The 25455-nt window shown below is 45.6% G+C and overlaps 1 protein-coding gene across 2 annotated transcripts; it reads right to left on the bottom strand.

Annotated features, from left to right (window-relative positions):
- On the bottom strand, nucleotides 1-25455 carry NTAQ1 (N-terminal glutamine amidase 1). 2 transcript variants are annotated; one of them, XM_054497489.2, is made up of 7 exons: nucleotides 25157-25207; nucleotides 17978-18058; nucleotides 13956-14055; nucleotides 11944-11994; nucleotides 5377-5525; nucleotides 4640-4764; nucleotides 1-710 (listed from the first exon to the last, which is right to left on the bottom strand). In XM_054497489.2, exons 3-7 carry the CDS (start codon nucleotides 13956-13958, stop codon nucleotides 601-603), a joined length of 438 nt encoding a protein of 145 aa, XP_054353464.1. In that variant the 5' UTR covers nucleotides 13959-14055; nucleotides 17978-18058; nucleotides 25157-25207; the 3' UTR covers nucleotides 1-600. The 2 variants fall into 2 exon arrangements, with proteins under 2 accessions (XP_054353464.1, XP_054353463.1); XM_054497488.2 differs by lacking the exon at nucleotides 17978-18058 and having other exon boundaries at nucleotides 25157-25455.

The following is a 25455-nucleotide window of genomic DNA, read 5'->3' as shown; positions in this document are numbered from 1 at the left end:
AATGTTAAATCAATTTTATTTAAAGCCATAAATAAATAAGCCAATTAACACTCAAGTCTGAGAGGGCTGCAATCTTTTTAACAATACCATAGTCCAAAAAGACTAATACTTATTGCTGATTCAGCTCACAATATTACCCCTTTCCAGACAACAGCACATTCAAATATTCAAGAAAACATTTTATGGGCACCTTTTATGGGCATTTGAGATTCACAGAGCAATGGGCCATGGCCCTGCCCTCAAGGAGCTTACAATGTAGCTGGAGAGACACAAAATATCCAGAACAGACATGAGGGGCTGGCTCTACCTCCACACCTCTATCTGAACAAAAACGATTACTGGCTTAAGTCCTCATGTTTTAACACATGAGCCACAGGAATATCTTAGCAAGTACGCACTTTATCAAGTTTCAATTTGACATGTCAAAAGTTTTTATGTTGTTCATTTATATTTGTATTCACTCAGATTTCCACTCAATCAAATTAAAAGAGAAAGACATAATTCCAAGCCAACTGTACCATAATGTTTGCTGTCCTCGATGAAAGGATAGCTTGTTCATGTCCTAGAATTTCTCCACAGTTCCACATCCTGAGGCCAAGTTCAGCAGTTTTTACTGCCAAACCGATGTGTAAATTCGGATAGTGTGTAGACAGCACCCCATCCTACCTTGGGATCCATACTGATGAAATCGTTCAGGTTCATTTTGGAATCTAAAAAAATATATGAAAAAAAAATGTCCACTGAAAACACAATTTTGGTTTAACAGCAATAAAACAATGCAGAAGACCAAAAGTAGGTAAAATTATGCAAATGGATAAGGGCTTAATGTCACTTCTGTAGTTTTCTTGCCTTGAATGTATAACTTCAATCCAATCATGACAAAACACACACACCCAAACTGAGGGAAACAGAATATCAGTGAAGAGGGGACTACACAGAGAGTCAGAGCTCTGAAGATCAGCAGAGGGGACCCCCTGAGTCTTTGGCTAAGTACTGATCTTCTCTTCTATGGAACGAAACTTCATGAGGCCAGGGAAAGAAGCACCAAGAAGGGGTGGGTCTAATAATACCAGAACTTCCACAGGGCTAGAAATAATTCATGTCACCACCAGCCAAAGTGGAGAGAACTCGTAATATGCAGCATTCAGTAGTGTCCTCAGAAGGGTCATGTCAGAGTAGGGGGTGCTAAATTAGCCCTCGATGAAAGGCTGCTCTGAGCCAAGCACGGTGGCTCACACCTGTAATCCCAGCACTTTGGGAGGCCGAGGCAGGCAGATCACTTGAGGTCAGAAGTTAAGAGAACAGCCTGGCCAACATGGTGAAACCCCATCTCTACTAAAAACACAAAAATTAGCAGGGTATGGTGGCACACCTCTCTAATCCCAGCTACTTAGGATGCTGAGACAGGAGAATTGCTTGAACTGGGGAGTTGGAAAGTGTAATGAGCCAAGATCACGCCACTTCACTATAGCCTGGGCAACAAAGCAAGGCTTTGTCTCAAAAAAAAAAAAGAGAAGAAAGAAACGCTACTCTGAACCTTTACTCAAACAGATTAAAAGCAGCCAGGTGCGGTGGCTCACGCCTATAATCCCAGCACTTTGGGAAGCTGTGACGGGTGGATCACTTGAGGTCAGGAGTTCGAGACCAGCCTGGCCAACGTGGTAAAACCCAGTCTCTACTAAAAATACAAAAATTAGCCAGGTGTGGTAGTGGGTGCCTAGAATCCGAGCTACTTGGGAGGCTGAGGCAGGAGAATTGCTTGAACCCAGGAGGCAGAGGTTGTAGTGAGCCAAGATTGTGCCACTGCACTCCAGCCTGGGCAACAGAGCAAGACTCCGTCTCAAAAAAAAAAAAAAAGGAGTTAATCCTGGCCAGCATGGTGGCTCATGCCTGTAATCTCAGTATTTTGGGAGGCCAAGGCAGGAGCAATATACTGAGACCCTATCTTGATTTAAAAAAAAAAAAGAGTCAATTCCATAACTAAATCCAACATACCCAATAATGCATGTATCTAAAACATGCATTAATTTAAAGTCTGTTTTCTTTGTTTTGAGACAGAGTCTCCCTCTGTCACCCAGGCTAGAGTGCAGTGGTGCAATCTTGGCCCATTGCGACCTCCACCTCCCAGGTTCAAGCGATTCTCCTGCCTCAGCCTCCTGAGTAGCTGGGATTACAGGCATGCACCACCACGCCTGGCTAATTTTTGGTTAATATGGGCCAGGCACAGTGGCTCACCCCTGTAATCCCAGCACTTTGGGAGGCCAAGGCGGAAGGATCACCTGAGGCCAGGAGTTCAAGACCAGCCTGGCCCACATGGCAAAACCTCATGTCTACTAAAAATATAAAAACTAGCCAGGTGTGGCCGGGTGCGGTAGCTCACGCCTGTAATCCCAGCACTTTGGGAGGCCAAGGCAGGCAGATCACGAGGTCAGGAGATCGAGACCATCCTGGCTAACACGGTAAAACCCCATCTCTACTAAAAATACAAAAAAAAAAATTAGCTGGGCGTGGTGGCAGGCGCCTGTAGTCCCAGCTACTCGGGAGGCTGAGGCAGGAGAATGACATGAACCCGGGAGGCGGAGCTTGCAGTGAGCCGACATCGCACCACTGCACTCCAGTGTGGGTGACAGAGTGAGACTCCATCTCAAAAAAAAAAAACTAGCCAGGTGTGATGGTGCATGTCTGTTATCCCAACTAATCCAGAGGCTGAGGCATGAAAATTGCTTGAACTCAGGAGATGGAGGTTGCAGTGAGCTGGGATCGTGCCACTGCACTCCAGCCTGGGCAACAGAGTCTCAACAAAAAAAAAAGAAAGAAAGAAAGAAAATTGGGCTGGCAGTGCTCACTTTGGCAGCCCATATAGTATTTGGGCTGGCAAAGGCCTAGCACAAAACAGCATCCAATGACTAGCAGTCAACAAAACCAAAGGAATTGCCCCAGTCGGACCAGGGCTGACAAGGGGTTCACTAAATGCCTGCTATGCACTAGGTTCTGTCTTAGGTGCTCACATCTCGAGGGGAAACAGGTTGCTGCTAAAGGCACACTGTGGCCAGACCAGGCCCTGTAGAGCAGGTTGCCGCAGATGCTAAGGCAGACCCCTCAAGCCCTCTCCTTACCAGGGAGCTTCGCCAGTTCTCACACCGAGGCCAGGAAGCAGCTCTGTGTACCGATAAGCAATTCCAATATAAATTTTTTAAATTATGAGAGCTTTTCATAGACAGCCTCAAAAATCAGAGTTTGAACCCTCTCTTAGTGTTCAGTCCCCTCAAATATGCCAAATGTATTTTTTACTTTCTTCTTTGTTAAACTATTTTTTTCTTTTTCTTTTTTTTTGAGACGGAATCTCGCTCTTGTCACTCAGGCTGGAGTGCAGTGGTGCGATCTCGGCTCACTGCAACCTCTGCCTCCCAGTTCAAGCGATTCTCCCGTCTCAGTCTCCCAAGGCGCTGGGACTACAGGCACACACCACCACACCCGGCTAATTTTTGTATTTTTAGTAGAGACGGAGTTTCACCACATTGGTCAGGCTAGTCCCGAACTCCTGACCTCAGGTGGTCCACCCACCTCAGCCTCCCAAAGTGCTGGGATTACAGGCATGAGCCACCATGCTCAGACCCTTGTTGAAGTACTAACACTACTGCCCTATTTTTCTGACATGCTGCAGAGCTCACAGAGCACTTTCACACAGACTGTATTATCCAGGTGTTGGGATGATCTCACCCCTAAGTGGGAATGTTGTGAATTACTTACAAATGTAAATAATGCTTCAAACTCATATGAATGCCAAACAATAGTAATAGGGTGAAGGACCCTTTATCTTCTTAAATGTCAGGAAATTATCAACTGGATTGATGCCTAAAAGCACATAAATGAGACAAGTGGTACAATAAAACCTGCTAGCGCTCACCTCCCTCTAATGCAGATTTTATTATATAGCCAAAGTGACATTTCACACATCATAAGGATGAAATGGGGATTTCTTTCACCATAACACAAAACCCTACCATGGCAAGGTGCTACCAGTCCCGCTGTTAAATGACACAAGCATGCTAGTCTCCTGATGTTCAGTGTCCCTGCAGTAGCTACATCCAATAATCCAGCAGTTTGCAGGTGCCCTGGTTCTGATCCTTAACACCCTTCCTCTCCCACAAGTTCTTATGCCTTCCAGTCCTATTCTCTGTGCCTTCATTTCTGAATCTAATACACACACAGAAGTATTATTTCCTATGACCTCCTTATCATTCACGGAATTTTTTGTTTTTTGTTTTTTTTGAGATGGAGTCTCACTCTGTCACCCAGGCTGGAATGCAGTGGCCTGATCTCAGCTTCCTGCAAGCTCTGCCTCCCAGGTTCGCACCATTCTCCTGACTCAGCCTCCCTAGTAGCTGGAACTACAGGTGCCCATCACCACACCCGGCTAATTTTTTGTATTTTTAGTAGTGACAGGGTTTCACCGTGTTAGCCAGGATGGTCTCAATCTCCTGACCTCGTGATCCGCCCGCCTCGGCCTCCCAAAGTGCTGGGATTCATTCATGGAGTTTTATTCAAAGAACGACCTGACTTTTGTCCTCCGTTAAGGAAAAATGCTGATGTGTAGGTGATCAATCAGAACCCCCTCTGAGAAGGCATCCTGGCTCACCTCCAGTCTCAATGCAGGGATACGGCGGCGGAGGCTCTCTCCAATTCCCACTGGAGTCTTTCATGTGAGATCGGTCAGAAGCAAAGTTCTTCAAATATGAATCTGCACGGATCACTCTAAATTTCCTGCAGAAAAATCAATATACACTCACATTAGGGAGGTGTCACATTTGAAATTCTAACTCCATTTTTATATGGACTCATTTCCTATGACATGCACAAAACTACTCATGCATTTCTGTATGGTTAGTAACACAGTCAACTTTACTACGTATTAGAGAAGCATAGGAAATGATCAACAAAAACCCGAAACAGAAAGGCAAAGGCACAAAAATATATCTGGTTGCCTTGATTTACTCGATTTGTGTATCAAGGGCAACAGGCATAATTTTCTGATGCCGCCTTCACAGCCCTCTCAATGGTGACAGCACGAGGTATCCCCACAAAAACAAAAAGAATATAAGAAAAATCCCCAATCTGCTTGAAATTAAATGTTTGAGATCTTATCACACAAAATTTTAAAAGAATGCCAACCTTTTGTATGATAGATGACTTTTAAAGCTTTAAAACATTTTGAATCTCCTGTGTTGCAAATACATCATTCTTAAACATCAACTCAATGGTGATGCCAGACGAGATCTTTACAAAACAATTGTCCAAAAAAAAAAAAAAGAACCTCTGTGGAATCATCAAATTCTTACTTCAGAAAATAAGTAAATCCATCCTGAATGTCCTCACCTCCTAAACTGTGGGTGAATGTCATCATCAGACTTAAAGGCATCTTCTACATAAGTGTCAAAGAGGCAGGGAAATGGCAAGACAGTATCGAGATCATAAATGAAGCTCTGTCCTCCACTTGAAACATGAAGCAAAACAACATGGTAATCCTAGAAGTAAAAGTTGCTGAAGTTAACCAAGTTACTTCATAATGATGAAATCCCAGTATTCAGACACATACATTATCACTAAAAAGGATATAGGACTGCTACAGCCCTCCTTATAATAGCAAAATAGAATAAAGCAAACACAACACCCTGAAAACATGAAAACAGACTAAATGTCCACAGATGGGGGAAATGGTTAAATAATGCAAATGTTCATAGTCATTAAATGCACATCCTCTGAAACTGCAATTTTACCTCTAGGAAACTTTTTTTTTTTTTTTTTTTGAGATGGAGTCTTACTCTGTCACCCAGGTTGGAGTGCAATGGCACGATCTCAGCTCACTGCAACCTCCACCTGCCGGGTTCAAGCAATTCTCTTGCCTCAGCCTCCCGAGTAGCTGGGATTACAAGCGCGCACCACGATGCCCAGCTAATTTTTTGTATTTTTAGTAGAGACAGGGTTTCATCATGCTGGCAAGGCTGGTCTTGAACCCCTGACCTCAGGTGATCCACCCGCCTCAGCCTCCAAAAGTGCTGGGATTACAGGCATGAGCCACCGCGCCTGGCCCCACCTATTTTTTTTAATTGAGACAGAGTCTTGCTCTATCACCCAGGCTGGAGTGCAGTGGCATGATCTCAGCTCACTGCAACCTCTGCCTCCTGGGTTCAAGTGATTCTCCTGCCTCAGCCTCCTGAGTAGCTGGGACTACAGACACCTGCCACCACGCCCAGCTAATTTTTGTATTTTTAGTAGAGATGGTGTTTCACCATGTTGGCCAGGCTGGTCTCCAACTTCTGGCCTCAAGTGATCCCCCCTGCCTCAGCCTCCCAAAGTGCTGGAATTACAGGTGTGAGCCACGGTACCGGCCCCACCTGCTATTTGTTAAAAGCTATCTGTATATAAAGACATACATGCGCATTCAGAAGTACATTTGCATGCATTTGAATGCAGAGGAAAACATCTGCAAGGATCTGCTCCAAACTAATAACAAAGGAGGCTTCTGGGGGTCAGCCTGGAGAGGAGAAGGAGGACTTTAATTTCTAGTTTGGAACCACTTTTGCAATTAAAAGAAAGGAAAAATTATTTTTTAAAAAAAGAAGTTAGCCAAGCCTTCATCTGTAGCCACTAAGAGAGAAAGAAAAAGACAGCTTTTCCCACACAACTCTGTCATAGTGTGGATGTTAATTCTCACCCTCACTCTCAGACTCAAGGTACTGCCCAACACCAGCGATGAGCTGAAAGGGATTTCAGGGAGGTGATCAAGCGACATGAGCAATGTGGTGCTCTGAGTTCTTGCAAAGAAAAACGTTCTCATAGAGAACAGCACTGTGAAATCAAAGCAACCTAGCAACATTAGTAATACCATCTTATATTTCTACAATATCTCAGAGTTTAAAAGGTACTTTCTTTCTCAAATATCATTCTACTTGAGCCCTGTATAAATCCTGTGAGGTAAGAACAATACTTCAGACTAGGGATGCTGTGCCTTTAAAAGCCTGAGTGCTGCCTTTGGCTCTAAGTCTATCTTAGCAAAACAGAAAGATTCAAAAATGAATGCCTATTCTCTGGACTTCCCCAGATACATCCTATCCTCCATGCCCCCAAACAGTCCACCACTGCCTCCCATTGGGTCTGCTCATGTCATTCCCCTCCATCTGCAGCAACCTTCTCTACCTCTTTCCACCACACAAGCTCCAGCTAAAGGCTTTCTTCCCACTAATCAATTTTTTATCTTCTCCCACCCCCTGCCAGAATCTCTGCCTTACCCAAATTCTGTTTCTCTCTTAACATCTTCTAATTCATATTACAGGTTTGTTGTTGTTGTTGTTTTGAGACAGAGTCTCTCTCGTGTCACCCAGGCTGGAGTACAGTGGCATGATCCCGGCTCACTGCAACCTCCGCCTCCGGGGTTCGAGCGATTTTCCCACCTCAGCCTCCCGAGTAGCTGGGATTACAGGCGCGCCACCACACCCAGCTAATTTTTGTATTTTTAGTAGAGATGGGGTTTCACCATGTTGACCAGGCTGGTCTCGAACTCCTGGCCTCAAGTGATCTCCCTCTCTGCCTTCCAAAGTGCTGGGATTACAGGTGTGAGCCACTGTGCCCAGCCCCATATCAGTTTTTTTGAACCGCACACACTCTATTCTACGTGAAAGACTGTGCTGCTGAACTGCAGATGCAAAGATGAAAAAGATAAGTTCTCACCCTCAAGAAGCTCCCAGAGAAGTGAGTGGGAACCAGGTAAACTGCTGCGGGACATTGTGGAGAACAGAGAACATCAGAGGCAGGAGAGCAATGTGGGCAGGAGCAGGTAAGCGCCTGGTTCCAATCTCAGCCCCTCCCCTCAGCAGCCTCAGTCTCCTCTTCTATAAAATGGAGATAACTGGAGTATCTAACTCAAGGGTGTCCAGTCTTTTGACTTCCCTGGGCCACATTGGAAGAAGAAGAATTGTCTTGGGCCACACATAAAATACACTAACACTAATGATAGCTGATAAGCTAAAAAAAAATTTAAAAAAAATCACAAAAAAATTTCATAATGTTTTAAGAAAGTTTACAAATCTGTGTTGGGCTGCATTTAAAGCTGTCTTGGGCCACATGCAGCCCACAGGCTGCAGGTTAGACAAGCTTGGTCTATCTCATAGTGCTGCTAGAAGCATTAGTGTGTAAATGATCAACCCTTTTAAAAGACAACCAAAGGCTAGGCATGGTAGCTCATGCCTGTAATCCCAGCACTTTGGGAGGCCGAGGCAGGTGGATCACATGAGGTCAGGAGTTCGAGACCAGCCTAGCCAACATGGTGAGACCCCCGTCTCTACTAAAAATACAACAATAAGCCGGGCGTGGTGGCATACACCTGTAGCCCCAGCTACTCAGGAGGCTGAGGCACGAGAATCACTTGAACCCAGGAGACGGAGGTTGCACTGAGCTAAGATCATGCCACTGCACTCCAGCCTGGGCCACAGAGCAAGAATCTGTCTCAAAAACAAATAAATAAACAAAAATTAAAAATTAAAGCCAACCAAGAAAGGAAGAGGACGGGAGCCCAATGGCCAAGGAGAGTTTCACAGAGGAAAGGACCCCATTGCAGAATCTTGCCTGATGGGGACAGCTTTCCAGAAAGAAGGTACAACTTGCGAAAAGGCATAAACAATGACTATTCACAACTCTCTAGTAAGTTCAGGTCCACACTCCTATACACTAGGCAGCTGAGGGACTGCAAAGGAAAAGCGTTGGCCCAAAATTGCCTTCATGGCACAGATGAGGAGCCAAGGAATGCAGGCTTGAGCAGCGGCCTCACTCTCTGAGTTGGTTCAGTGTCTGCCCAGCTGCCAGGAAAAGACTGACTATGTTAGGAGCAGGGATGTCACCTACAGATGCCACCATCTGCTCCATGTTATTTGGTCTAAGACAGAAGCACCATAGGCATATTTTCTTTTAACTTCTTGTTTTGAAATTATTACAGGAGGACAGGCGCAGTGGCTCATGCCTGTACTCCCAGCAATTTGGGAGGCCGAGGCGGGAGGATCACTTGAGGTCAGGAGTTCAAGACCAGCCTGGGCAACATGGCGAAACCCCATCTCTACTAAAAATAAAAAAATTAGCCAGGCGTGGTGGCACACGCCTGTAATTCCAGCTACTCAGGAGGCTGAGGCAGAGGAATTGCTTAAACCTTGGGGGGGCAGAGGTTGCAGTGAGCCGAGATCACACCACTGCACTCCAGCCTAGGCAACAGAGTGAGACTCCATCTCAAAAAAAAAAAAAAAAATACATAAATAAAATTTAAAAAAAGAAATTATTATAGGAATGATTTTTTTTGAGATGAAGTCTCACTGTATTGCCCAGGATGGAGTGCAGTGGTACGATCTCGGCTCACTGTAACCTCTGCCTCCCAGGTTCAAGCAATTCTCCTGCCTCCGGCACCTGAGTAGCTGGGCCTGCAAGCGCCCGCCACCATGCCTGGCTAATTTTTGTATTTTTAATAGAGACGGGGTTTCACCATGTTGATCAGGCTGGTCTCGAACTCATGACCTCAGGTGATCTGCCTGCCTCTGCCTCCCAAAGTGCTGGGATTACAGGTGTGAGCCACCACGCCCAACCTGAAATTATTATAGGAATGATTTTAAATGGCTAATGTGGCAGATATATTTGTGATGTCATAGACTTTTATCCATTTAGCATGGGAAGGGACTTTGGCAATATGTAGTCTGGCTACACATTAGAATTATCCAGAGACAGTGTTAACAATGTAGTTTTCTGATTTAGTAAATCTAGAAAGGGGTTCAGGATTTAGTGTTCTTGAATTTTACTCACTACTATTCACTGGTGTCTGTGCTCACTCAGCGAGGCCTACCCATGCCCTACAACAGGACAGCAGCGAGGCAAAGCAAAACCTGCCAGAGGGTGTGGGGAGACTTCTTGCAACAGGATTCCCCATCTTGAGCTGCCATGAGATGTGTAAGCGGGACATGGCTACTGGTCCTTCCCCTCCAAGTTTCCCTAGGATGGGGAGTAAGACCACCACTCAAAATCAGCTAAGCTGTTCAGCAACAGGGATGATTTCTCGTGCACATGGACCATCTATAACGGGGGTTAGGTACCACTGCTAACAGTAATTGCCAACACTTCCTGAGTACCAGTAGCAGACACCAGGAAGATGCTTCCTGTGCATTATCTCATTTAAGCCTCACGACCCCACTGACCGGGGGGAGACACTGAAGACAGAGGGTAAATAACCTATCTGGATCCCACAGCTGACCAATGAGAGGCCTGGGACTTAAACCCAGTATGCCTAACTCCAGAGCCCATGCTCCTAACCCCAGAGCTGAGGGGCTTGGGCTTTCATGCAAGAGCAGCTTTCATGCAAGATCACCTGCTGGCAACGAAACTGAGAACTTCAGCTCTGTGAGGCCACGGGTTTTAATCTGTTTTTAGCCTGGCATATAAAACACACTCAATATATACATGTTAAATAAATGAGTGAAGCCAATTAAATGATACATAATTTTAAATAAATACCCAGAAACTAGGAGTTTGTTACATTTCATCAGTGTCGTTTTCCTTTTCCTTTGCTTTCGTGTTTATTAGCATAAAAACTCTTATTTTTTTTTTTTTTTTTTTGAGATGGAGTTTCATTCTTTTTGCCCAGGCTGGAATGCAATGGCGTGACCTCGGCTCACTGCAACCTCTGCCTCCCAGGTTCAAGCGATTCTCCTTGCCTCAGTCTCCCGAGTAGCTGGGATTACAGGCACCTGCCACCATGCCCAGCTAATTTTTGTATTTTTAGTAGAGATGGGGTTTTACCATGTTGACCAGGCTGGTCTCAAACTCCTGACCTCAGGTGATCCACCCGCCTCAGCCTCCCAAAGTTCTGGGATTATAGGTGTGAGCCACTGCGCCCAACCCTGGTCTCCATTCTTTAGGGGAACAGGTTAAGATGACATGTAGATGTGTACTCAAAAGGACCTAGGTCTGAGACCCAGTTCTGCCACTGACCATGCGACTCTGAGCTACTCACTTTGCTCTCTGTGTTTATTTCTTCCCTGAAAAACAAAGGGGTGGGAGTAGATCTGTATTTTTCAAATGCCAGTCACATTCACCCGGGAGTTCATCAAGAACACTAACTCCTGAACCCCTCTCTAGATTTACTAAATCAGAAAACTACATTATTTATTTATTGAGACAGGGTCTCTCTCTGTCACCCAAGCTGGAGTGCAGTGGCACAATCTCAGCTCACTGCACCTCCCGGGTTCAAGCAATTCTCCTGCCTCAACCTCCTGAGTAGCTGGGACTACAGGTGCGTGCAATCACGCTCAGCTAATCTTTGTTTTTTTTTTAGTAGAGACAGAGTTTTGCCATGTTAGCCAGACTGGTCTTGAACTCCTGGCCTCAAGTGATCCACCTGCCTTGGCCTCTCAAAGTGCTGGGATTACAGGCTTGAGCCACTGAGCCCGGCCGAATATTTGTATTTTTATTATAGATGGGATTTTGCCATGTTGGCCAGACTGGTCTCGAACTCCTGGCCTGAAGTGATCCATCCGCCTTGGCCTACCAAACTGCTGGGATTACAGGCGTGAGCCAATGCACCCAGCCAAAAACTACATGTTTAAGTCTCCGGATATTTCTAATGTGTAGCCGAAGTTCCTTCCTGTGCGAAATGGTAAGAGTCTAGGAGATCACAAATGAATCCACCATTTAAAATCATTCCTATAATAATTTCAAAACAAAAAGTTAAAAGAAAATATGCCTACAGTGTTTCTACCTTAGACCAAATAACATCTATTCTCAAAAGGTCAATTTATAAATAATTACCGTAGCCTTTCTCTACTGCTTAGGTCACCTCTGCTTTACCAAAACATACAGAACACTAAGGGGTTACAAGTCATAATGTATCAATACTCTCTGTATTAACTGTCTTACCCAGATCACAGGTCCATCTCCAGGTCTCGCCTGTTGTTTCCAGATAGGTATCTACAAAATACAATACATTTCATAAGCCATACCTTCAGTTAAACCACTACTAAATTATTTTCCCTTTTTTTTTTTTGAGACGGGATTTTTTTTTTTTTTTTTTTTTTTTTGAGACAGAGTCTTGCTCTGTCACCCAGGCTGGAGTGCAGTGGCACAATCTGGGCTAACTGCAACCTCCGCCTCCCGGGTTCAAGCGATTCTCCTGCCTCAGTTTCCCAAGTAGCTGGGATTATAAGCGTGTGCCACCACACGCGGCTAATTTTTTATATTTTTTTTTTGATAGACACAGGGTTTCATCATGTTGGCCAGGCTGGTCTCGAACTCCTGATCGCAAGTGATCTGCCTGCCTCAGCCTCCCAAAGCACTGGGATTAGAGGCGTGAGCCACTGCACCCAGCCAAGACGGCATCTTGCGATGCTGCCCTGGCTGGAGTGCAGTGGCTACTCACAGGTGCCATCATAGTATACTGCAGCCTTGAACTCTTGGCTTCAAGAGATCTGCCCGCCTCAGCCGCCTCACAAGTAGCTGGGACTACAGGCACATGTCACTGTACCTGGCTACTACTAAATTATTTAAAGCAATACACACATGAGAAATAAAATATTTTTAAGCATGCAAAAATCAAGGTGAAGGAATGAATGAAGAAGAAGAAATCTAAATCCTTCTAAGTATCCCCAACAATGAAAGCTCTCAAGAGCACAAGTTATTGTATGATGGTCTTCGGAGAATGAAAAGGGATCTGAACTAGGAATCAGAAGTCCTGGCAGGTATCAAATCTTGCTTTCCCATTTAATTATTCATAGGGCCACCCTAAGTCTTAATTTCCTCATCTATAAAATGAAGAAAGTTGTCCAAACCTTGCCTACTTCACAGGGCTTCCATTGGGGTCAAATGAGATGATGCCTGCAAACGTGTTTTATAAAATACGAAAGGCTTACTTTTTCTAATTCTTCATATAAGTTGACTGTAGTTCTATTTAAACTCCAGAGACAAATCCTTACTTTAAAACTGAGAGTATGCGTCTCTAAGCAATTTTTAAAAAGTCTATATCTTCCATCTTGAATTTAAAAAAAGAAAAAAAAATGGCCAGGCACAGTGGCTCATGCCTGTAATCCCAGCACATTGGGAGGCCAAGGCAGACAGGTCACCTGAGGTCAGGAGTTCGAGACCAGACTGGCCGACATGGAGAAAGCCTGTCTCTACTGAAAATACAAAAATTAGCCAGGCATGGTGGTGAGACACCTGTAGTCCCAGCTACTTGGGAGCCTGAGGCACAAAAATCACTTGAACCTGGGAGGCAGAGGTTGCAGTGAGCCGAGATCGCACCATTGTGCTATAGCCTGGGCGACAGAGTGAGACTCCATACCAAGAAAGAAAAGAAAAAACAAACAAACAAACAAAAAAACAGGTCTACATTAATACCTAAAGAAAAGGGACTTTATCTGTGTAGACCATCACATATTTCCTTACCTAAAGTAAGGGACTAAGCTGGGCATGGTGGCACACACCTGTACTCCCAGCACTTTGGGGGGCTGAGGTGGGAGGGTCACTTGAGGCCAGAAGTTCAAGACCAGCCTGGCCAACACAGCAAAACCCCATCTCTACTAAAAAATACAAAAATTAGCTGGGCGTGGTGGCACACGCCTGTAGTTTCAGCTACTCGGGAGGCTGAGGCAGGAGAATCGCTTGAACCCAGGAGCTGGAGGTTGCAGTGAGCCAAGAATCATGCCACTGCACTCCAGCCTGGGCGACAGAAGGGACTCAACTCTTCTAACTCAATCGTGCCTTGTAAGGAAAAAAATCTCATTCAAAAGCAAGCTTTTAACTGTTGCTGTATTTAATAAAGCACACTTCAGAAGAGTACTACACCCATGCTATATTTAGCTTCTTTTTTTTTTAATTTAGCTTCTAATGTCATCCTAAATCTCTTGTTTTCTTTCTGCAATCACTCACCAACTTACCATCTTCCTCTCATTAGATATGAAGACAGCATAACATTCTTCTAAAGGATACTGGTCATGGTTTTTGATGTATTCACAGAGCTTCCAAATATTTTCTTCACTGAAATAAAATAATTGTTTAATCAAGATTAGAGAACATTCTGTGTGTCTTTTAAATTTGAACAAAATACTGATAATGACATCAAAAAGTTGGAAAAGACCTTAAACACCATGTCATCCAACAACTGGCTAACGTTTGAATCTCCTCTAAAACATCCCAACAAGCTGGTATTCAACCTATACTGTGTTTAAACCCCTCTCCACACAGAGCTGATTACCTCCCCTAGCAGTGCTTGTACATGGAGGCATTTTATAACTGATAAAATATGTCAATATTCTATGAGTTTTGGGCCCAGCAACTTGTAATACAGCTGAAATTCTAACTCAGCCACTTATAAGGTAAGAACCTTTGACAAAAGCCAGGCGTGGTGGCTCAGGCCAGTAATCCCAGCATTTTGGGAGGCCGAGGCAGGCGGATCACGAGGTCAGGAGTTGGAGACCAGCCTGGCCAAGAGACCTGCCTGACCAATATGGTGAAACGCCATCTCTACTAAAAATACTAAAATTAGCCAGGCATGGTGGCGGGTGCCTGTAATCCCAGCTACTTGGGAGGCTGAGGCAGGAGAATTGCTTGAACCTGAGAGACAGAAGTTGCAGTGAGCCAAAGATCACACCATTGCACTCCAGCCTGGGCAACAGAGCAAGACTCCAACTCAAAAAAAAAAAAAAAAAAAAAAGGCTTTGACCATCTTGACCTCTCCAAGAATCTGCTTTTCTCATTTGTAAAAGGGGCATAATCATATACTGTAAACACACAAAAATCTTAGTTAACACTGGTTCCCTGCTCTCTTTAGAAATGGGGCAGGATGGGTGTTTTGGGTTGGAAGCCTCCTGGCTGGAAAGAATCAGGAGCAATTATGTGATATGTCCAGGAACTCATTTGGGGGGAATCCCTGTGAGTGGGATTCCCCATGCCCCTCTAGTAAGAAAGGGACACAATTTTATTTTTATTTATTTATTTATTTTTAGAGACAGAGTCTCACTTCACTGCCCAGGATGTAGTGCAGTGGTGTGATCTCGGCTCACTGCAACCTCCACTTCTCAGGTTAAAGTGATTGTCATGCCTCAGCCTCCTGAGTAGCTGGGATTACAGGCGTGCACCACCACACCCAGCTAACTTTTGTATTTTTAGTAGAGATGGCGTTTCACCATGTTGGCCAGGCTGGTCTCAAACTCTTGACCTCAAGTGATCCACCCACCTCAGCCTCCCAAAGTGCTGGGATTACAGAGTGAGCCACCGTGCCCAGCCTATGTTTATTTTCAGAGACAGGGTCTCACTCTGTAGCCCAGGCTGAAGTGCAGTGGCTCAATCACAGCTCACTGCAGCCTCAAACTCCCAGCCTCAGCCTCCTGACTAGCTGGGACCACAAATGCACATCACCACACCCAACTAATTTTAAAAATTATTTTTGTGTGTGTGGAGACAAGGTCTTGCCACATTGCCCAGGCTGGTCTTGAACTGCTGGGCTCAAGCAATCTTCCCACCTCAACCTTCCTAAGTACTGAGATTACAGGTATGAGCCACTGTGACTGGCCTTCTCAAGAGGCCTGATTTTTAGAAAGTTCTTTCTCATACTGAACTGAAATCAATCTTCCCATACCTTTCCCCAGATGAATCTCTCTTCTACATGACAGGTCTTTGGCAATCTGAAGCAGTGCTCGGAACCCGCCTAAATAAAGTGACTACATCAAACAGAGCAGTAACCGAGCTGCACCCCCATGCACGGGAAACCAGTCACTGCAGGCAGTACTCACAGCTCAGCTGTTGGGTTCCTATCTTTTTCTAATAAGATACACAGCACCTTTGCTCAAAATGAGCTACACTAACACTCTGTTCACAGAATGTGGCTCAGTCTGTCAAAGCCTAGTTTCTTTTTTCGGGGGGAAGGGGGGATGGAGTCTCGCTGTGTCACCCAGGCTGGAGTGCAGTGACACAATCTCGGCTCACTACAACCTCCACCTCCTGTATTCAAGCGATTCTCCTGCCCCAGCCTCCCAAGTAGCTGGGACTACAGATGCACACCACCACTTCTGGCTAATTTTTGTATTTGTAGTAGAGATGGGGTTTCACATGTTGGCCATCACGTGTTGGCCATGGCTGGTCTTGAACTGCCGACCTCAGGTGATCCACCTGCCTCGGACTCCCAAAATGCTGGGATTACAGGTGTGAGCCACCGCGTCCGGCCCAAAGCCTAATTTCATCCACACCACACTACCTAAAAATGAAGCAAGGCATGAACAGCCCTGAGGATGGTCACCATCTTACAGAAGCAGACACTCTTTCAGTTCATCCATCTTTGCCTTGCCTGTCTCAAATGCGCCATAAAACTAGGCTTAAAATACGGAAGTTGGACATATTTTTCTCCCATGGTTTTCTTTTTCTCTAAAATAACTAGGAAACCACAAGGGAAGAGTGATGGTTGTGATTTAAAAAAAAAAAAAAAAAAGTGGGTGGGGGGAGATTGCTACTGCTACTGACTACTTCATATGATATGTACTATAGAGTAATAAAAATTTACTGACTGGGCTGGGCATGGTGGCTCACGTCTGTAATCCCAGCATTTTGGGAGGCTGAGGCGTGTGGATCACCTGAGGTCAGGAGTTTGAGACCAGTCTGGCCAACACGGTCAAACTCTGTCTCTACTAAAAATACAAAAATTAGCTGGGCGTGGTGGCTGGTGCCTGTAATCCCAGCTAGTCAGGAGGCTGAGGCAGGAGAATCACTTGAACCCAGGAGGCAGAGGTTGCAGTGAGCCGAGATTGTGTCACTGCACTCCAGCCTGGGTGACAGAGTGAGACAACCTCTAAAAAAAAAAATTTTACTGACTGTTTCAACATGACATATGGTATATATACAGTCGATAAAATTTCCTTAATCTAAATGTTCTAACACCAGGTTTGAAGAAGGCAATTATCTCTCTGGCTTATAGAAGTTTTGGGGGGAGTTTACCGCAAATATCTTCAAGAGCCTATAATGTACAAAATACTGTGCTAAGTGCTTGGAGGATATGATGATAAATTAGAGTTTACAGACCATGAGCAGAGACATCCAAATTCATAAATGGCAAGCATCATAGAAGGCCATAAAAGATGCATGCAGCAAGGAAGAGGGAGTCATTAATTCGGAGGGATATGGGAAGAGGTATAGGTTGTAGTTTCTGTTTGTTCATTCCCCTCTAAAGGTGTGCTTAGAGTTAATACAAAGGGGCCAGGCAAGGTGGTTCATGCCTGTAATCCAGGCACTTTGGGAGGCCGAGGCAGGCAGATCACCTGAGGTCAGGAGTTTAAGACCTCGGATCACCTAAGGTTGGGAGTTCAAGACCAGCCTGGCCAACAGGATGAAACCCTATTAAAAATACAAAAATTAATGGCCGGGCACAGTGGCTCACGCCTGTAATCCCAGCACTCTGGGAGGCCGAGGCGGGTGGATCATGAGGTCAGGCATCCAAGACGAGCCTGGCCAACAGAGTGAAACCCCGTCTCTACTAAAAACACAAAAAATTAGATGAGTGTGGTGGCAGGCACCTGTAATCCCAGCTACTCGGGAGGCTGAGGCAGGAGAATTGCTTGAACCTGGGAGGCGGCGGTTGCAGTGAGCTGAGATCGTGCCACTGCACTCCAGCCCAGGCAACAGTGCGAGACTTTGTCTTAAAAAAAAAAAATACAAAAATTAGCTAGGCATGGTGGCACAAACCTGTAATCCCAGCTACTTGGGAGGCTGAGGCATGAGAATCACTTGAGCCCAGGAGGCAGAGGTTGCAGTGAGCCGAGATCACACCACTGCACTCCAGCCTGGGTGACAGAGTGAGACTTCATCTCAAAAAAAAAAACACACACATAAAAATAAAAACACAAAATTAGCCGGGCGTAGGAGCATGCGCCTATAATTCCAATTACTCAGGAGGCTGAGGCACAAGACTCACTTGAACCCGAGAGGCGGAGGTTGTAATAAGGCAAGATCGCATCACTGCTCCTCCAGCCTGGGTGACAGAACAACACTGCGTCTAAAAATAAAAAAAAATAATAATTAGAAAAACTACAAAGAGTTCATGAATCCACAGATACCACAAGCACTACTGGTAAGCTGAATACATAATGTGGCTTGAACATACACTGTTATTTTTGAAATATATGTAAATGTTACACAGAAAAAAATGTAAACTTCGTAAGAGTCACTGACTTTTTAGTCCCTTTTAGTCAGCAATTGTTTTTCAAGAGCACAGTGAATATCACGTAGGAGAATCCCATGAAAGTTTCAATGTTAAAAAAAAGGAGGAGGTGATCTTATACTTGGAAATACAAGGAGTCACAGCTGAAACAGAAATACCTGTAGGTGGGGTGCAGTAGCTCACAACTGTAATCCCAAGGCCTCAGCTGAGGTGGGAGGATCACTTGAGCTCAGGAGTTTGAAACCAGACTGGGCAGTGTAGCAAGACTCTCCAGAAAGAAAAAGAAGAAAGAAAAAGAGAAAGAGAAGAGAAGGAAAAGGAGGGAAAAGGAGGGAAAAGGAGGGAAAGGGAGGAAAAGGACGGAAAGGAAGGAAAAGAAAGAAAGAAAGGAAAAGGAGGAAAGAAAGAAAGAAAGAAAGAAAGAAAGAAAAAGAAAGAAAGAAAGAAAGAAAGAAAGGAAAGAAAGAAAGAAAGAAAGGAAAGAAAGAAAGAAAGAAAGAAAGAAAGAAAGAAAGAAAGAAAAAAGAAAGAAGGAAGGAAGGAAAGAGAGAGAAAGAAAGGAGGGAGGGAGGGAAGGAGGGAGAGAGGGAAGGAACAAGGGAGGGAGGGAAAGGAAGGAAGAGCAAGCAAGTTCTGGAAGAATTAGAAGAAACTATTCTAAAATTCATATGCACCAAAAAAGAGCCCAAACAGCCAAAACAATCCTAAGCAAAAAGAACAAAGCTGTAGGCATCACACTACCCAACTTCAAATTATACTAGAAGGCTATAGTAACCAAAACAGCATGGTACTGGTACAAAAGCAGACACACGGACCAATGGAACAGGTTAGAGAACCCAGAAATAAAACCACATATTTACATTTACAACCATCTGATCTTCAACAAAGTCCAATAACAAGCAATGGGGAAAGGATTCCCTATTTAATAAATGATGCTGGGATAGCTGGCTAACCATATGTAGAAGATTGAAACTTGACCCCTTCCTTTCACCATATACAAAAATCAACTCAAGATGGATTAAAGACTCAAATGTAATACCTAAAACTATAAAATCCTAGAAGAAAACCTAGGAAATACCACTCCAGACATAGGCCCTGGCAAAGATTTCATGACGAAGACTCCAAAAGCAATTGCAACAAAAACAAAAATTGACAAGTGAGACCTAATTAAACTAAAGAGCTCTGCACAGCAAAAAAAGAAACTATCAATGGAGTAAATAGACAACCTACAGCCAGGCACTGTGAGGCTCGTGCTTGTAATCCCAGCACTTTGGGAAGCCCAGGCAGGAAGACCACTTTCGCCCAAGAGTTCAAGATGAGCCTGGGCAACATAGTGAGACCCTGTCTCTACAAAAAGTAAAAAAAAAATTAACCAGGCATGCTGGCACATATCTCCAGTTTCAGTTACTTGGGAGGCTGACGTGAGAGGATTACTTGAGCCTGGGAGGTCAAGTCTGCAATAAGCTGTAATTGTGCCACTGCACTCTAGCCTGGGTGACAGAGTGAGACCCTGTCTCAAAAAAAAACCCAAAACAAAAAACAGACTACCTACAGAATGCAAGAAAATATTTGCAAACTATGCATCTGATAAAGTCTAATATCCAGAATCTATAAGGAACTTAAATAAACAAGCAAAAAACAACCCCATTAAAAAATAGGCCAAGGACATGAACAGATACTTCTCAAAAGCAGATAGACAGGCACAGTGGCTCACATCTATAATCTCGCACTTTGGGAGGCCAAGGCGCGTGGATCACTTGAGGTCAGGAGTTCAATACCAGCCTGGCAAACATGGTGAAACACTGTCTCTATTAAAAATACAAAACTTAGGCTGGGCACGGTGGCTCACGCCTGTAATCCCAGCACTCTGGGAGGCCGAGGCGGGCAGATCACGAGGTCAGGAGATCCAGACCACAGTGAAACCCTGTCTCTACTAAAAAAAAAAAAAAAAAAACAAAAAATTAGCTGGGTGTGGTGGTGGGCACCTGCAGTCCCAGCTACTCGGGAGGCTGAGGCAGGAGAACGGTGTGAACCCAGGAGGCAGAGCTTGCAGTGAGCCGAGATCCCGCCACTGCACTCCAGCCTGAGCGACACAGCAAGACTCCGTCTCAAAAAAAAAAAAAAGAAAAATACAAAACTTAGCTGGGCATGGTGGTGCACACCTGTAATCCCAGCTACTCTGGAGGCTCAGCTGGAAGAATCACTTGAACCTGGGAGGCAGAGGTTGCAGTGAGCCAAGATCGAGCCACTGCACTCCACCCTGGGCAAGAGTAAGACTCCATCTCAAAAAAAAAAAAAAAAAAGGAAAAAGAGACATGCACACGGCCAACAAACATATGAAGAAATGCTCAACAGCACTAATCATTAGAGAAACGCAAATCAAAACCACAATGAGATACCATCTCACTCCAGTCAGAATGGCTATTATTAAAGTCAGGCCAGGTGCAGTAGCTCACATCTGTAATCCCAACAGTTCGGGAGGCCAAGGCAGGAAGACTGCTCGAGCCCAAAAGTTCAAGACCAGCCTGGGCAACATGGCACAACCCCATGCTACAAAAAATATAAAAATTAGCTGGGCATGGTGGTGCACACCTGTAGCCCGAGTTACTCGGGAGACTGAAGTGGGAGGATTGATTGACACCAGGTCGAGGCTGCAGTGGGCCATGATTGCACTACTGCACTCCAGCCTGGGCGACAGAGTGAGATTCTGTCTCAAAAAATGAATAAATAGGCTGGGCACGGTGGCTCACGCCTGTAATCCCAGCACTTTGGGAGGCCGGGGCGGGCACACCAAGAGGTCAAGAGATCGAGATGATCTTGGCCAACATGGTGAAACCCCGTCTCTACTAAAAATACACAAATTAGCTGGGCGTGGTGGTGCATGCCTGTAATCCCAGCTACTTAGGAGGCTGAGGCAGAACGGCTTGAACCCAGGAGGCAGAGGCTGCAGTGAGCCTAGATTGCACCACTGCACTCCAGCCTGATGACAGAGTGAGAATCCATCTCAAAAAAATAAATAAATAAAAATAAACAAATAAAAATAATTTAAGAAGTCAAAAAAGTGGTGGTACCCACCTGTACTCCCAGCTACTCAAGAGGCTGAGGTGAGAGGATCACTTAAGCCCAGGAAGTTGAGGTTGCAGTGAGCCATGATCATGCCACTGCACTGTAAGCCTAGGTGACAGAGTGAGACCCTGTCTCAAAAAAAAAAAAAGGCAAAAAGTAACAGATGCTGGCAAGGTGGTGGAGAAAAGGGGATGTTTATACACTCCTGGTTGGAATGTAAATTAGTTAAGCCACTGTGGAAAGCAGTTTGGAGATTTTTCAAAGAACTTGAAACAGAACTACCATGCAACCTAGCAATCCCATTACTGTGTATATACCCAAAGGAATATAAATCCTTCTACCATAAAAACACATGCACACATATGTTCATCACAGCACTATTCATGATAGCAAAGATATAGAATCAACCTAGGTACCTATCAATGGTGAACTGGATCAAGAAAACGTGGTATATATCATCCACCATGGAACAGTACACAGCAATGACAAAGAACAAAAATCATGTCATTTGCAGCAACATGGATGGAGCTGGAGGCCAATATCCCAAGTGAATTAACACAGGGACAGAAAAGCAAACACTGAATGTTCTTGCTTATAAGTGGGAGCTAAACCTTGAGTACACATGGACACAAAGAGGGAAAGAGTAGACACGGGGCCTACTTGAGGGTAGAGGGTGAGGATCAAAAGCTATCTATCTGGTAGTATGCTCACTATCTGGGTGACAAAATAATTTGTACACCAAACCCCCAACACATACACTTTACCCATGTAACAAACCTGCACATGTAACCCCAAATCTAAAATAAAAGTTGGAAGGGAAAAAAAGATTTTTATTACATCAAAACTCAAACAAAATATGTGATTGGACATCTGAAATTGTTCTTTAGACTCTAAACAAAAGCATAAGGGACTTAAAAAAGGGAGGGAGGGAGGGAAGGAAGGAAGGAAGGAAGGAAGGGAGGGCGGGCGGGCTGTGGATTTGCATCAAGCTGTCGGCTGATCATCTTGGCAGCAGAAAGGTTGGGACGCTGCGGGGTTCCCAGTGATGAGCTGAGGTCAGAGATGCATGCAGATAGGGAGGACCCCTGGCACAAAGCAGGCACTCCACAATTGTTTGAAAAACACAAAACAATTAAGTCAGAATCAGAAATGCTCTGCCGACAACACAGTCCCAAACAAATACTGGCTGCCACTATTATCATTAAGCAGGGTCTTGAAGCGTAAGTAACATCTGGAAGCCAACATGACGGAAGCTAACAGAAGTAGACAAGAGGCATTCATTTCAAGTTAAAAAAAAACCTGCAGGATGGCCGGGCATGGTGACTGGGCACGGTGACTCACACCTGTAATCCCAGAACTTTGGGAGGCCGAGGCAGGTGGATCACCTGAGGTCGGGAGTTCGATACCAGCCCGGCCAATGTGGTGAAACCCCATCTCTACTAAAAATACAAAAATTAGCTGGGCATGGTGGTGGGTGCCTGTAGTCCCAGCTACTCAGGAGGCTGAGGCAGAAGAATGGCTTGAGCCCGGGAGGCGGAGGTTGCAGTGAGCCAAGACAGTACCATTGTACTCCAGCCTGGGCAACAGACTGAGACTCCATCTGAAAAAAAAAAAAAAAAGAAAAAAGAAAAACCCACAAAGCTGCAGGAGCCAAAGTAGTGCGGTGTCCCCACCTGATGTGTTCAGACAGGGTAGAGCGCTGGTTCTCAGCAAGAGGCAGTTTTGCCCTCCAACCCCTACAGGACACTTAGCAATGTCTGGAGACATTTTTGGTTATCATAACTAGGGCTAGGGTGCTAACAGCATCTAGTGGGTAGAAGCCAGGGATGCTGCTACAGGTCCTGCCAATACACAGGACTGCCTCCATAGCAAAGAATTATCATGCTCAAAATGTCACTCAAGCCAAGATGGAGAAACCCTGTGGTAGAGTGGTCATCTCTTACCGTTCTTCTACAAGACTGCTCTAACTCCAATACTCCAATTGTACCAGCCTCCTCACTGTTCCTATCACACTCACAGCACGATTCCTTCTCAGAGCCTTTGTACCTGCTGTTCTCCCTGCTTAAACGACCATCCTCCAATAGTTGCAAAGCTCCCACCCTCTTTTTTTCAGATCTCTGTTCAAATATCACCTTATCAACAATGTCTTCTCAAAATATCCTAATAGAAAGTAAGTCACCATCCTTTATCTTATTTTTCTCACGGTACTTAACATCACCCAAACATGGTTTACTTGGGTTTTTTTTTTGTTTTTGAGATGGAGTCTCGCTCTGTTGCCCAGGCAGGAGGGCAGTGGCATCGGCTCACTGGAACCTCCGCCTCCCGGGTTCAAGCGATTCTCCTGCCTCAGCTTCCTGAGTAGCTGGAACTACAGGTGCATGCCACCACACCTGGCTAATTTTCATATTTTTAGTAAAGGCAGGGTTTCTGCATGTTGGCCAGGCTGGTCTCAAACTCCTGGCCTCAAGAGATCCACCCACCTCGGCCTCCCAAAGTGCTAGAATTACAGGCGTGAGCCATCGCACCGGGCCTTATCTGCTTTTCTCTCAAAATGAAAGAACCAACGGATCCATGAGGGAATTTGTCGATTTTGTTCACTGCTGTATCCCCAGTGCCCAGAAGTATGCCACATACTCCAAGTGCCTAATAAATATTTATTGAATGAATGAATAAAACAATGAATGGACATTAGGGAGGAGAACTAACGGGATTTAGAAGAGAGGCAGGACAGAAAAATAGTGCAGTAGTTAAGATGCATGAACTTCAGAATCACGAAGAGGTTCCAGTTTCAGCACCACCACTTGCTAGATGTGTGATTTGGGGGCCTCTCTGTGGCTCAGTCTTTTTATTAGTAAAATGAGGATAACAATAATAAAAGAAGCTACCTCCTGGACATCGACGGAAGCACCTGCCACTGAGCCTGACATGCAATCAGGGCCGAACAAATGTTAAGCTCTTGGTGGCATTGGTTTAGTGACCAGCAGAAGGGGGAGGGGTAGGTTTAGATAGCACTGAGGTTTCCTGTACAAGGACTACAAGCTGGGGAAGAAGCCATTACTCAGGAAAGAGTAGGTATGAGGACTAAGGCAGGGGCGGTGCTTCAGCTGCAGAGGTGGCCTAGGACAGGGGTGCAGTGCGTGGATTCCGGGGCCAGACCCTGCCTGTAAATCCCCACTCCTTCATTCACAAGCTACGTGGCCCTGCGCAAATTACTTGCAGCCCTCTGTGCTTCAATGCTCTCATCTTTAAACTGGGGATAACGATACCTACCTCTTAGGGTTATTGTGATGCTCAGTGATTTAGTTTACCTAAACCACCCAGAACAACGCGTGGCATATAGCAAGTGCTCTATGAATGTAACCATTATTATAATGACAAGATGGTTAAGATCATGGTTTCTGGTGCCAGCGAGCCTGAACTGGATTCCTGGCTGCTATTAGCTGGGTGACCTTGGGAAGTTATCCCAAACTCTCTGTGCCTTCATTCTCTTCCAAAATTAAAATGACCTTCACCTCAGTCTGAAACCCCACAGGCTTCAGCAGAGTAACCTCCAAAGGTTTTCAGAGCTCCACCCTTCCTGGCCCCGAAGCAGAGATCTGCTGAGCAAATCCAACCGACAAGCGCCAGGCACAGGTAATGCACTATCGACCCTATGATTCCGGACGAATTCCCAACCCCATCCAATAGCCCACGCTCTACTCAAGAGACGAGAGCTGCCGTTCCCGCTCCCTCCTCCCGCAGAACTGTAGAACCCGCCGGTAGAGGCCGGGAGCGCCCCAGAGGAGGGCCCGGCAAGAGGCGGGGCCTGGTTGCGACTCGCGGCCCGGGAGCCTGGGAGACCCAGAGGCTGCGCCCGCGCCCCCTCACCAGTAGCAGCTGCTGTAGACGCAGGCGTCCCGCGGGGGGCTGGCCGGCTGGTAGTGGACAGCAGCGGGGCCATTACCCTCCATGGCTGGCTAGCTAGGCCAGGGCCCGGGCCGGAGGAAGACCGACTGGACCAGACGTAGGAAAGGGCGGGCTTGTAAGTGGCCCGCGTGGGTTCCCGCCTCGGGGTGGGCGGAGCCCGGGGCGGCCGGGGCAGTTTCCGGGTGGTGGTGACAGTAGCGCGGAGGGCGGGGCCAGGGCGGGGCTAGCAGCATGAGTTCCCGGCGCGGGAAGCCCGGGAC

This window comes from Pongo pygmaeus, chromosome 7, assembly GCF_028885625.2.
Source record: "Pongo pygmaeus isolate AG05252 chromosome 7, NHGRI_mPonPyg2-v2.0_pri, whole genome shotgun sequence".
In the NCBI taxonomy this organism is placed as follows: domain Eukaryota; kingdom Metazoa; phylum Chordata; class Mammalia; order Primates; family Hominidae; genus Pongo; species Pongo pygmaeus.
Note: the sequence above shows the minus strand (reverse complement) of the source record. Positions and strands in the feature narration are given on the sequence as shown.

Bases quoted from the DNA above. Each gene is read 5' to 3' on its own strand.
- NTAQ1 (XM_054497488.2), bottom strand. From the start codon at position 25,239: ATGGAGGGTAATGGCCCCGCTGCTGTCCACTACCAGCCGGCCAGCCCC. The intron at 11,995-13,955 runs GTAAGTTGGTGA...TGTATTTTGTAG, and splicing joins TATCTAATGAGAGGAAGATG to ATACCTATCTGGAAACAACA. The intron at 5,526-11,943 runs GTAAGACAGTTA...TTTTACTTCTAG, and splicing joins GAGATGGACCTGTGATCTGG to GATTACCATGTTGTTTTGCT.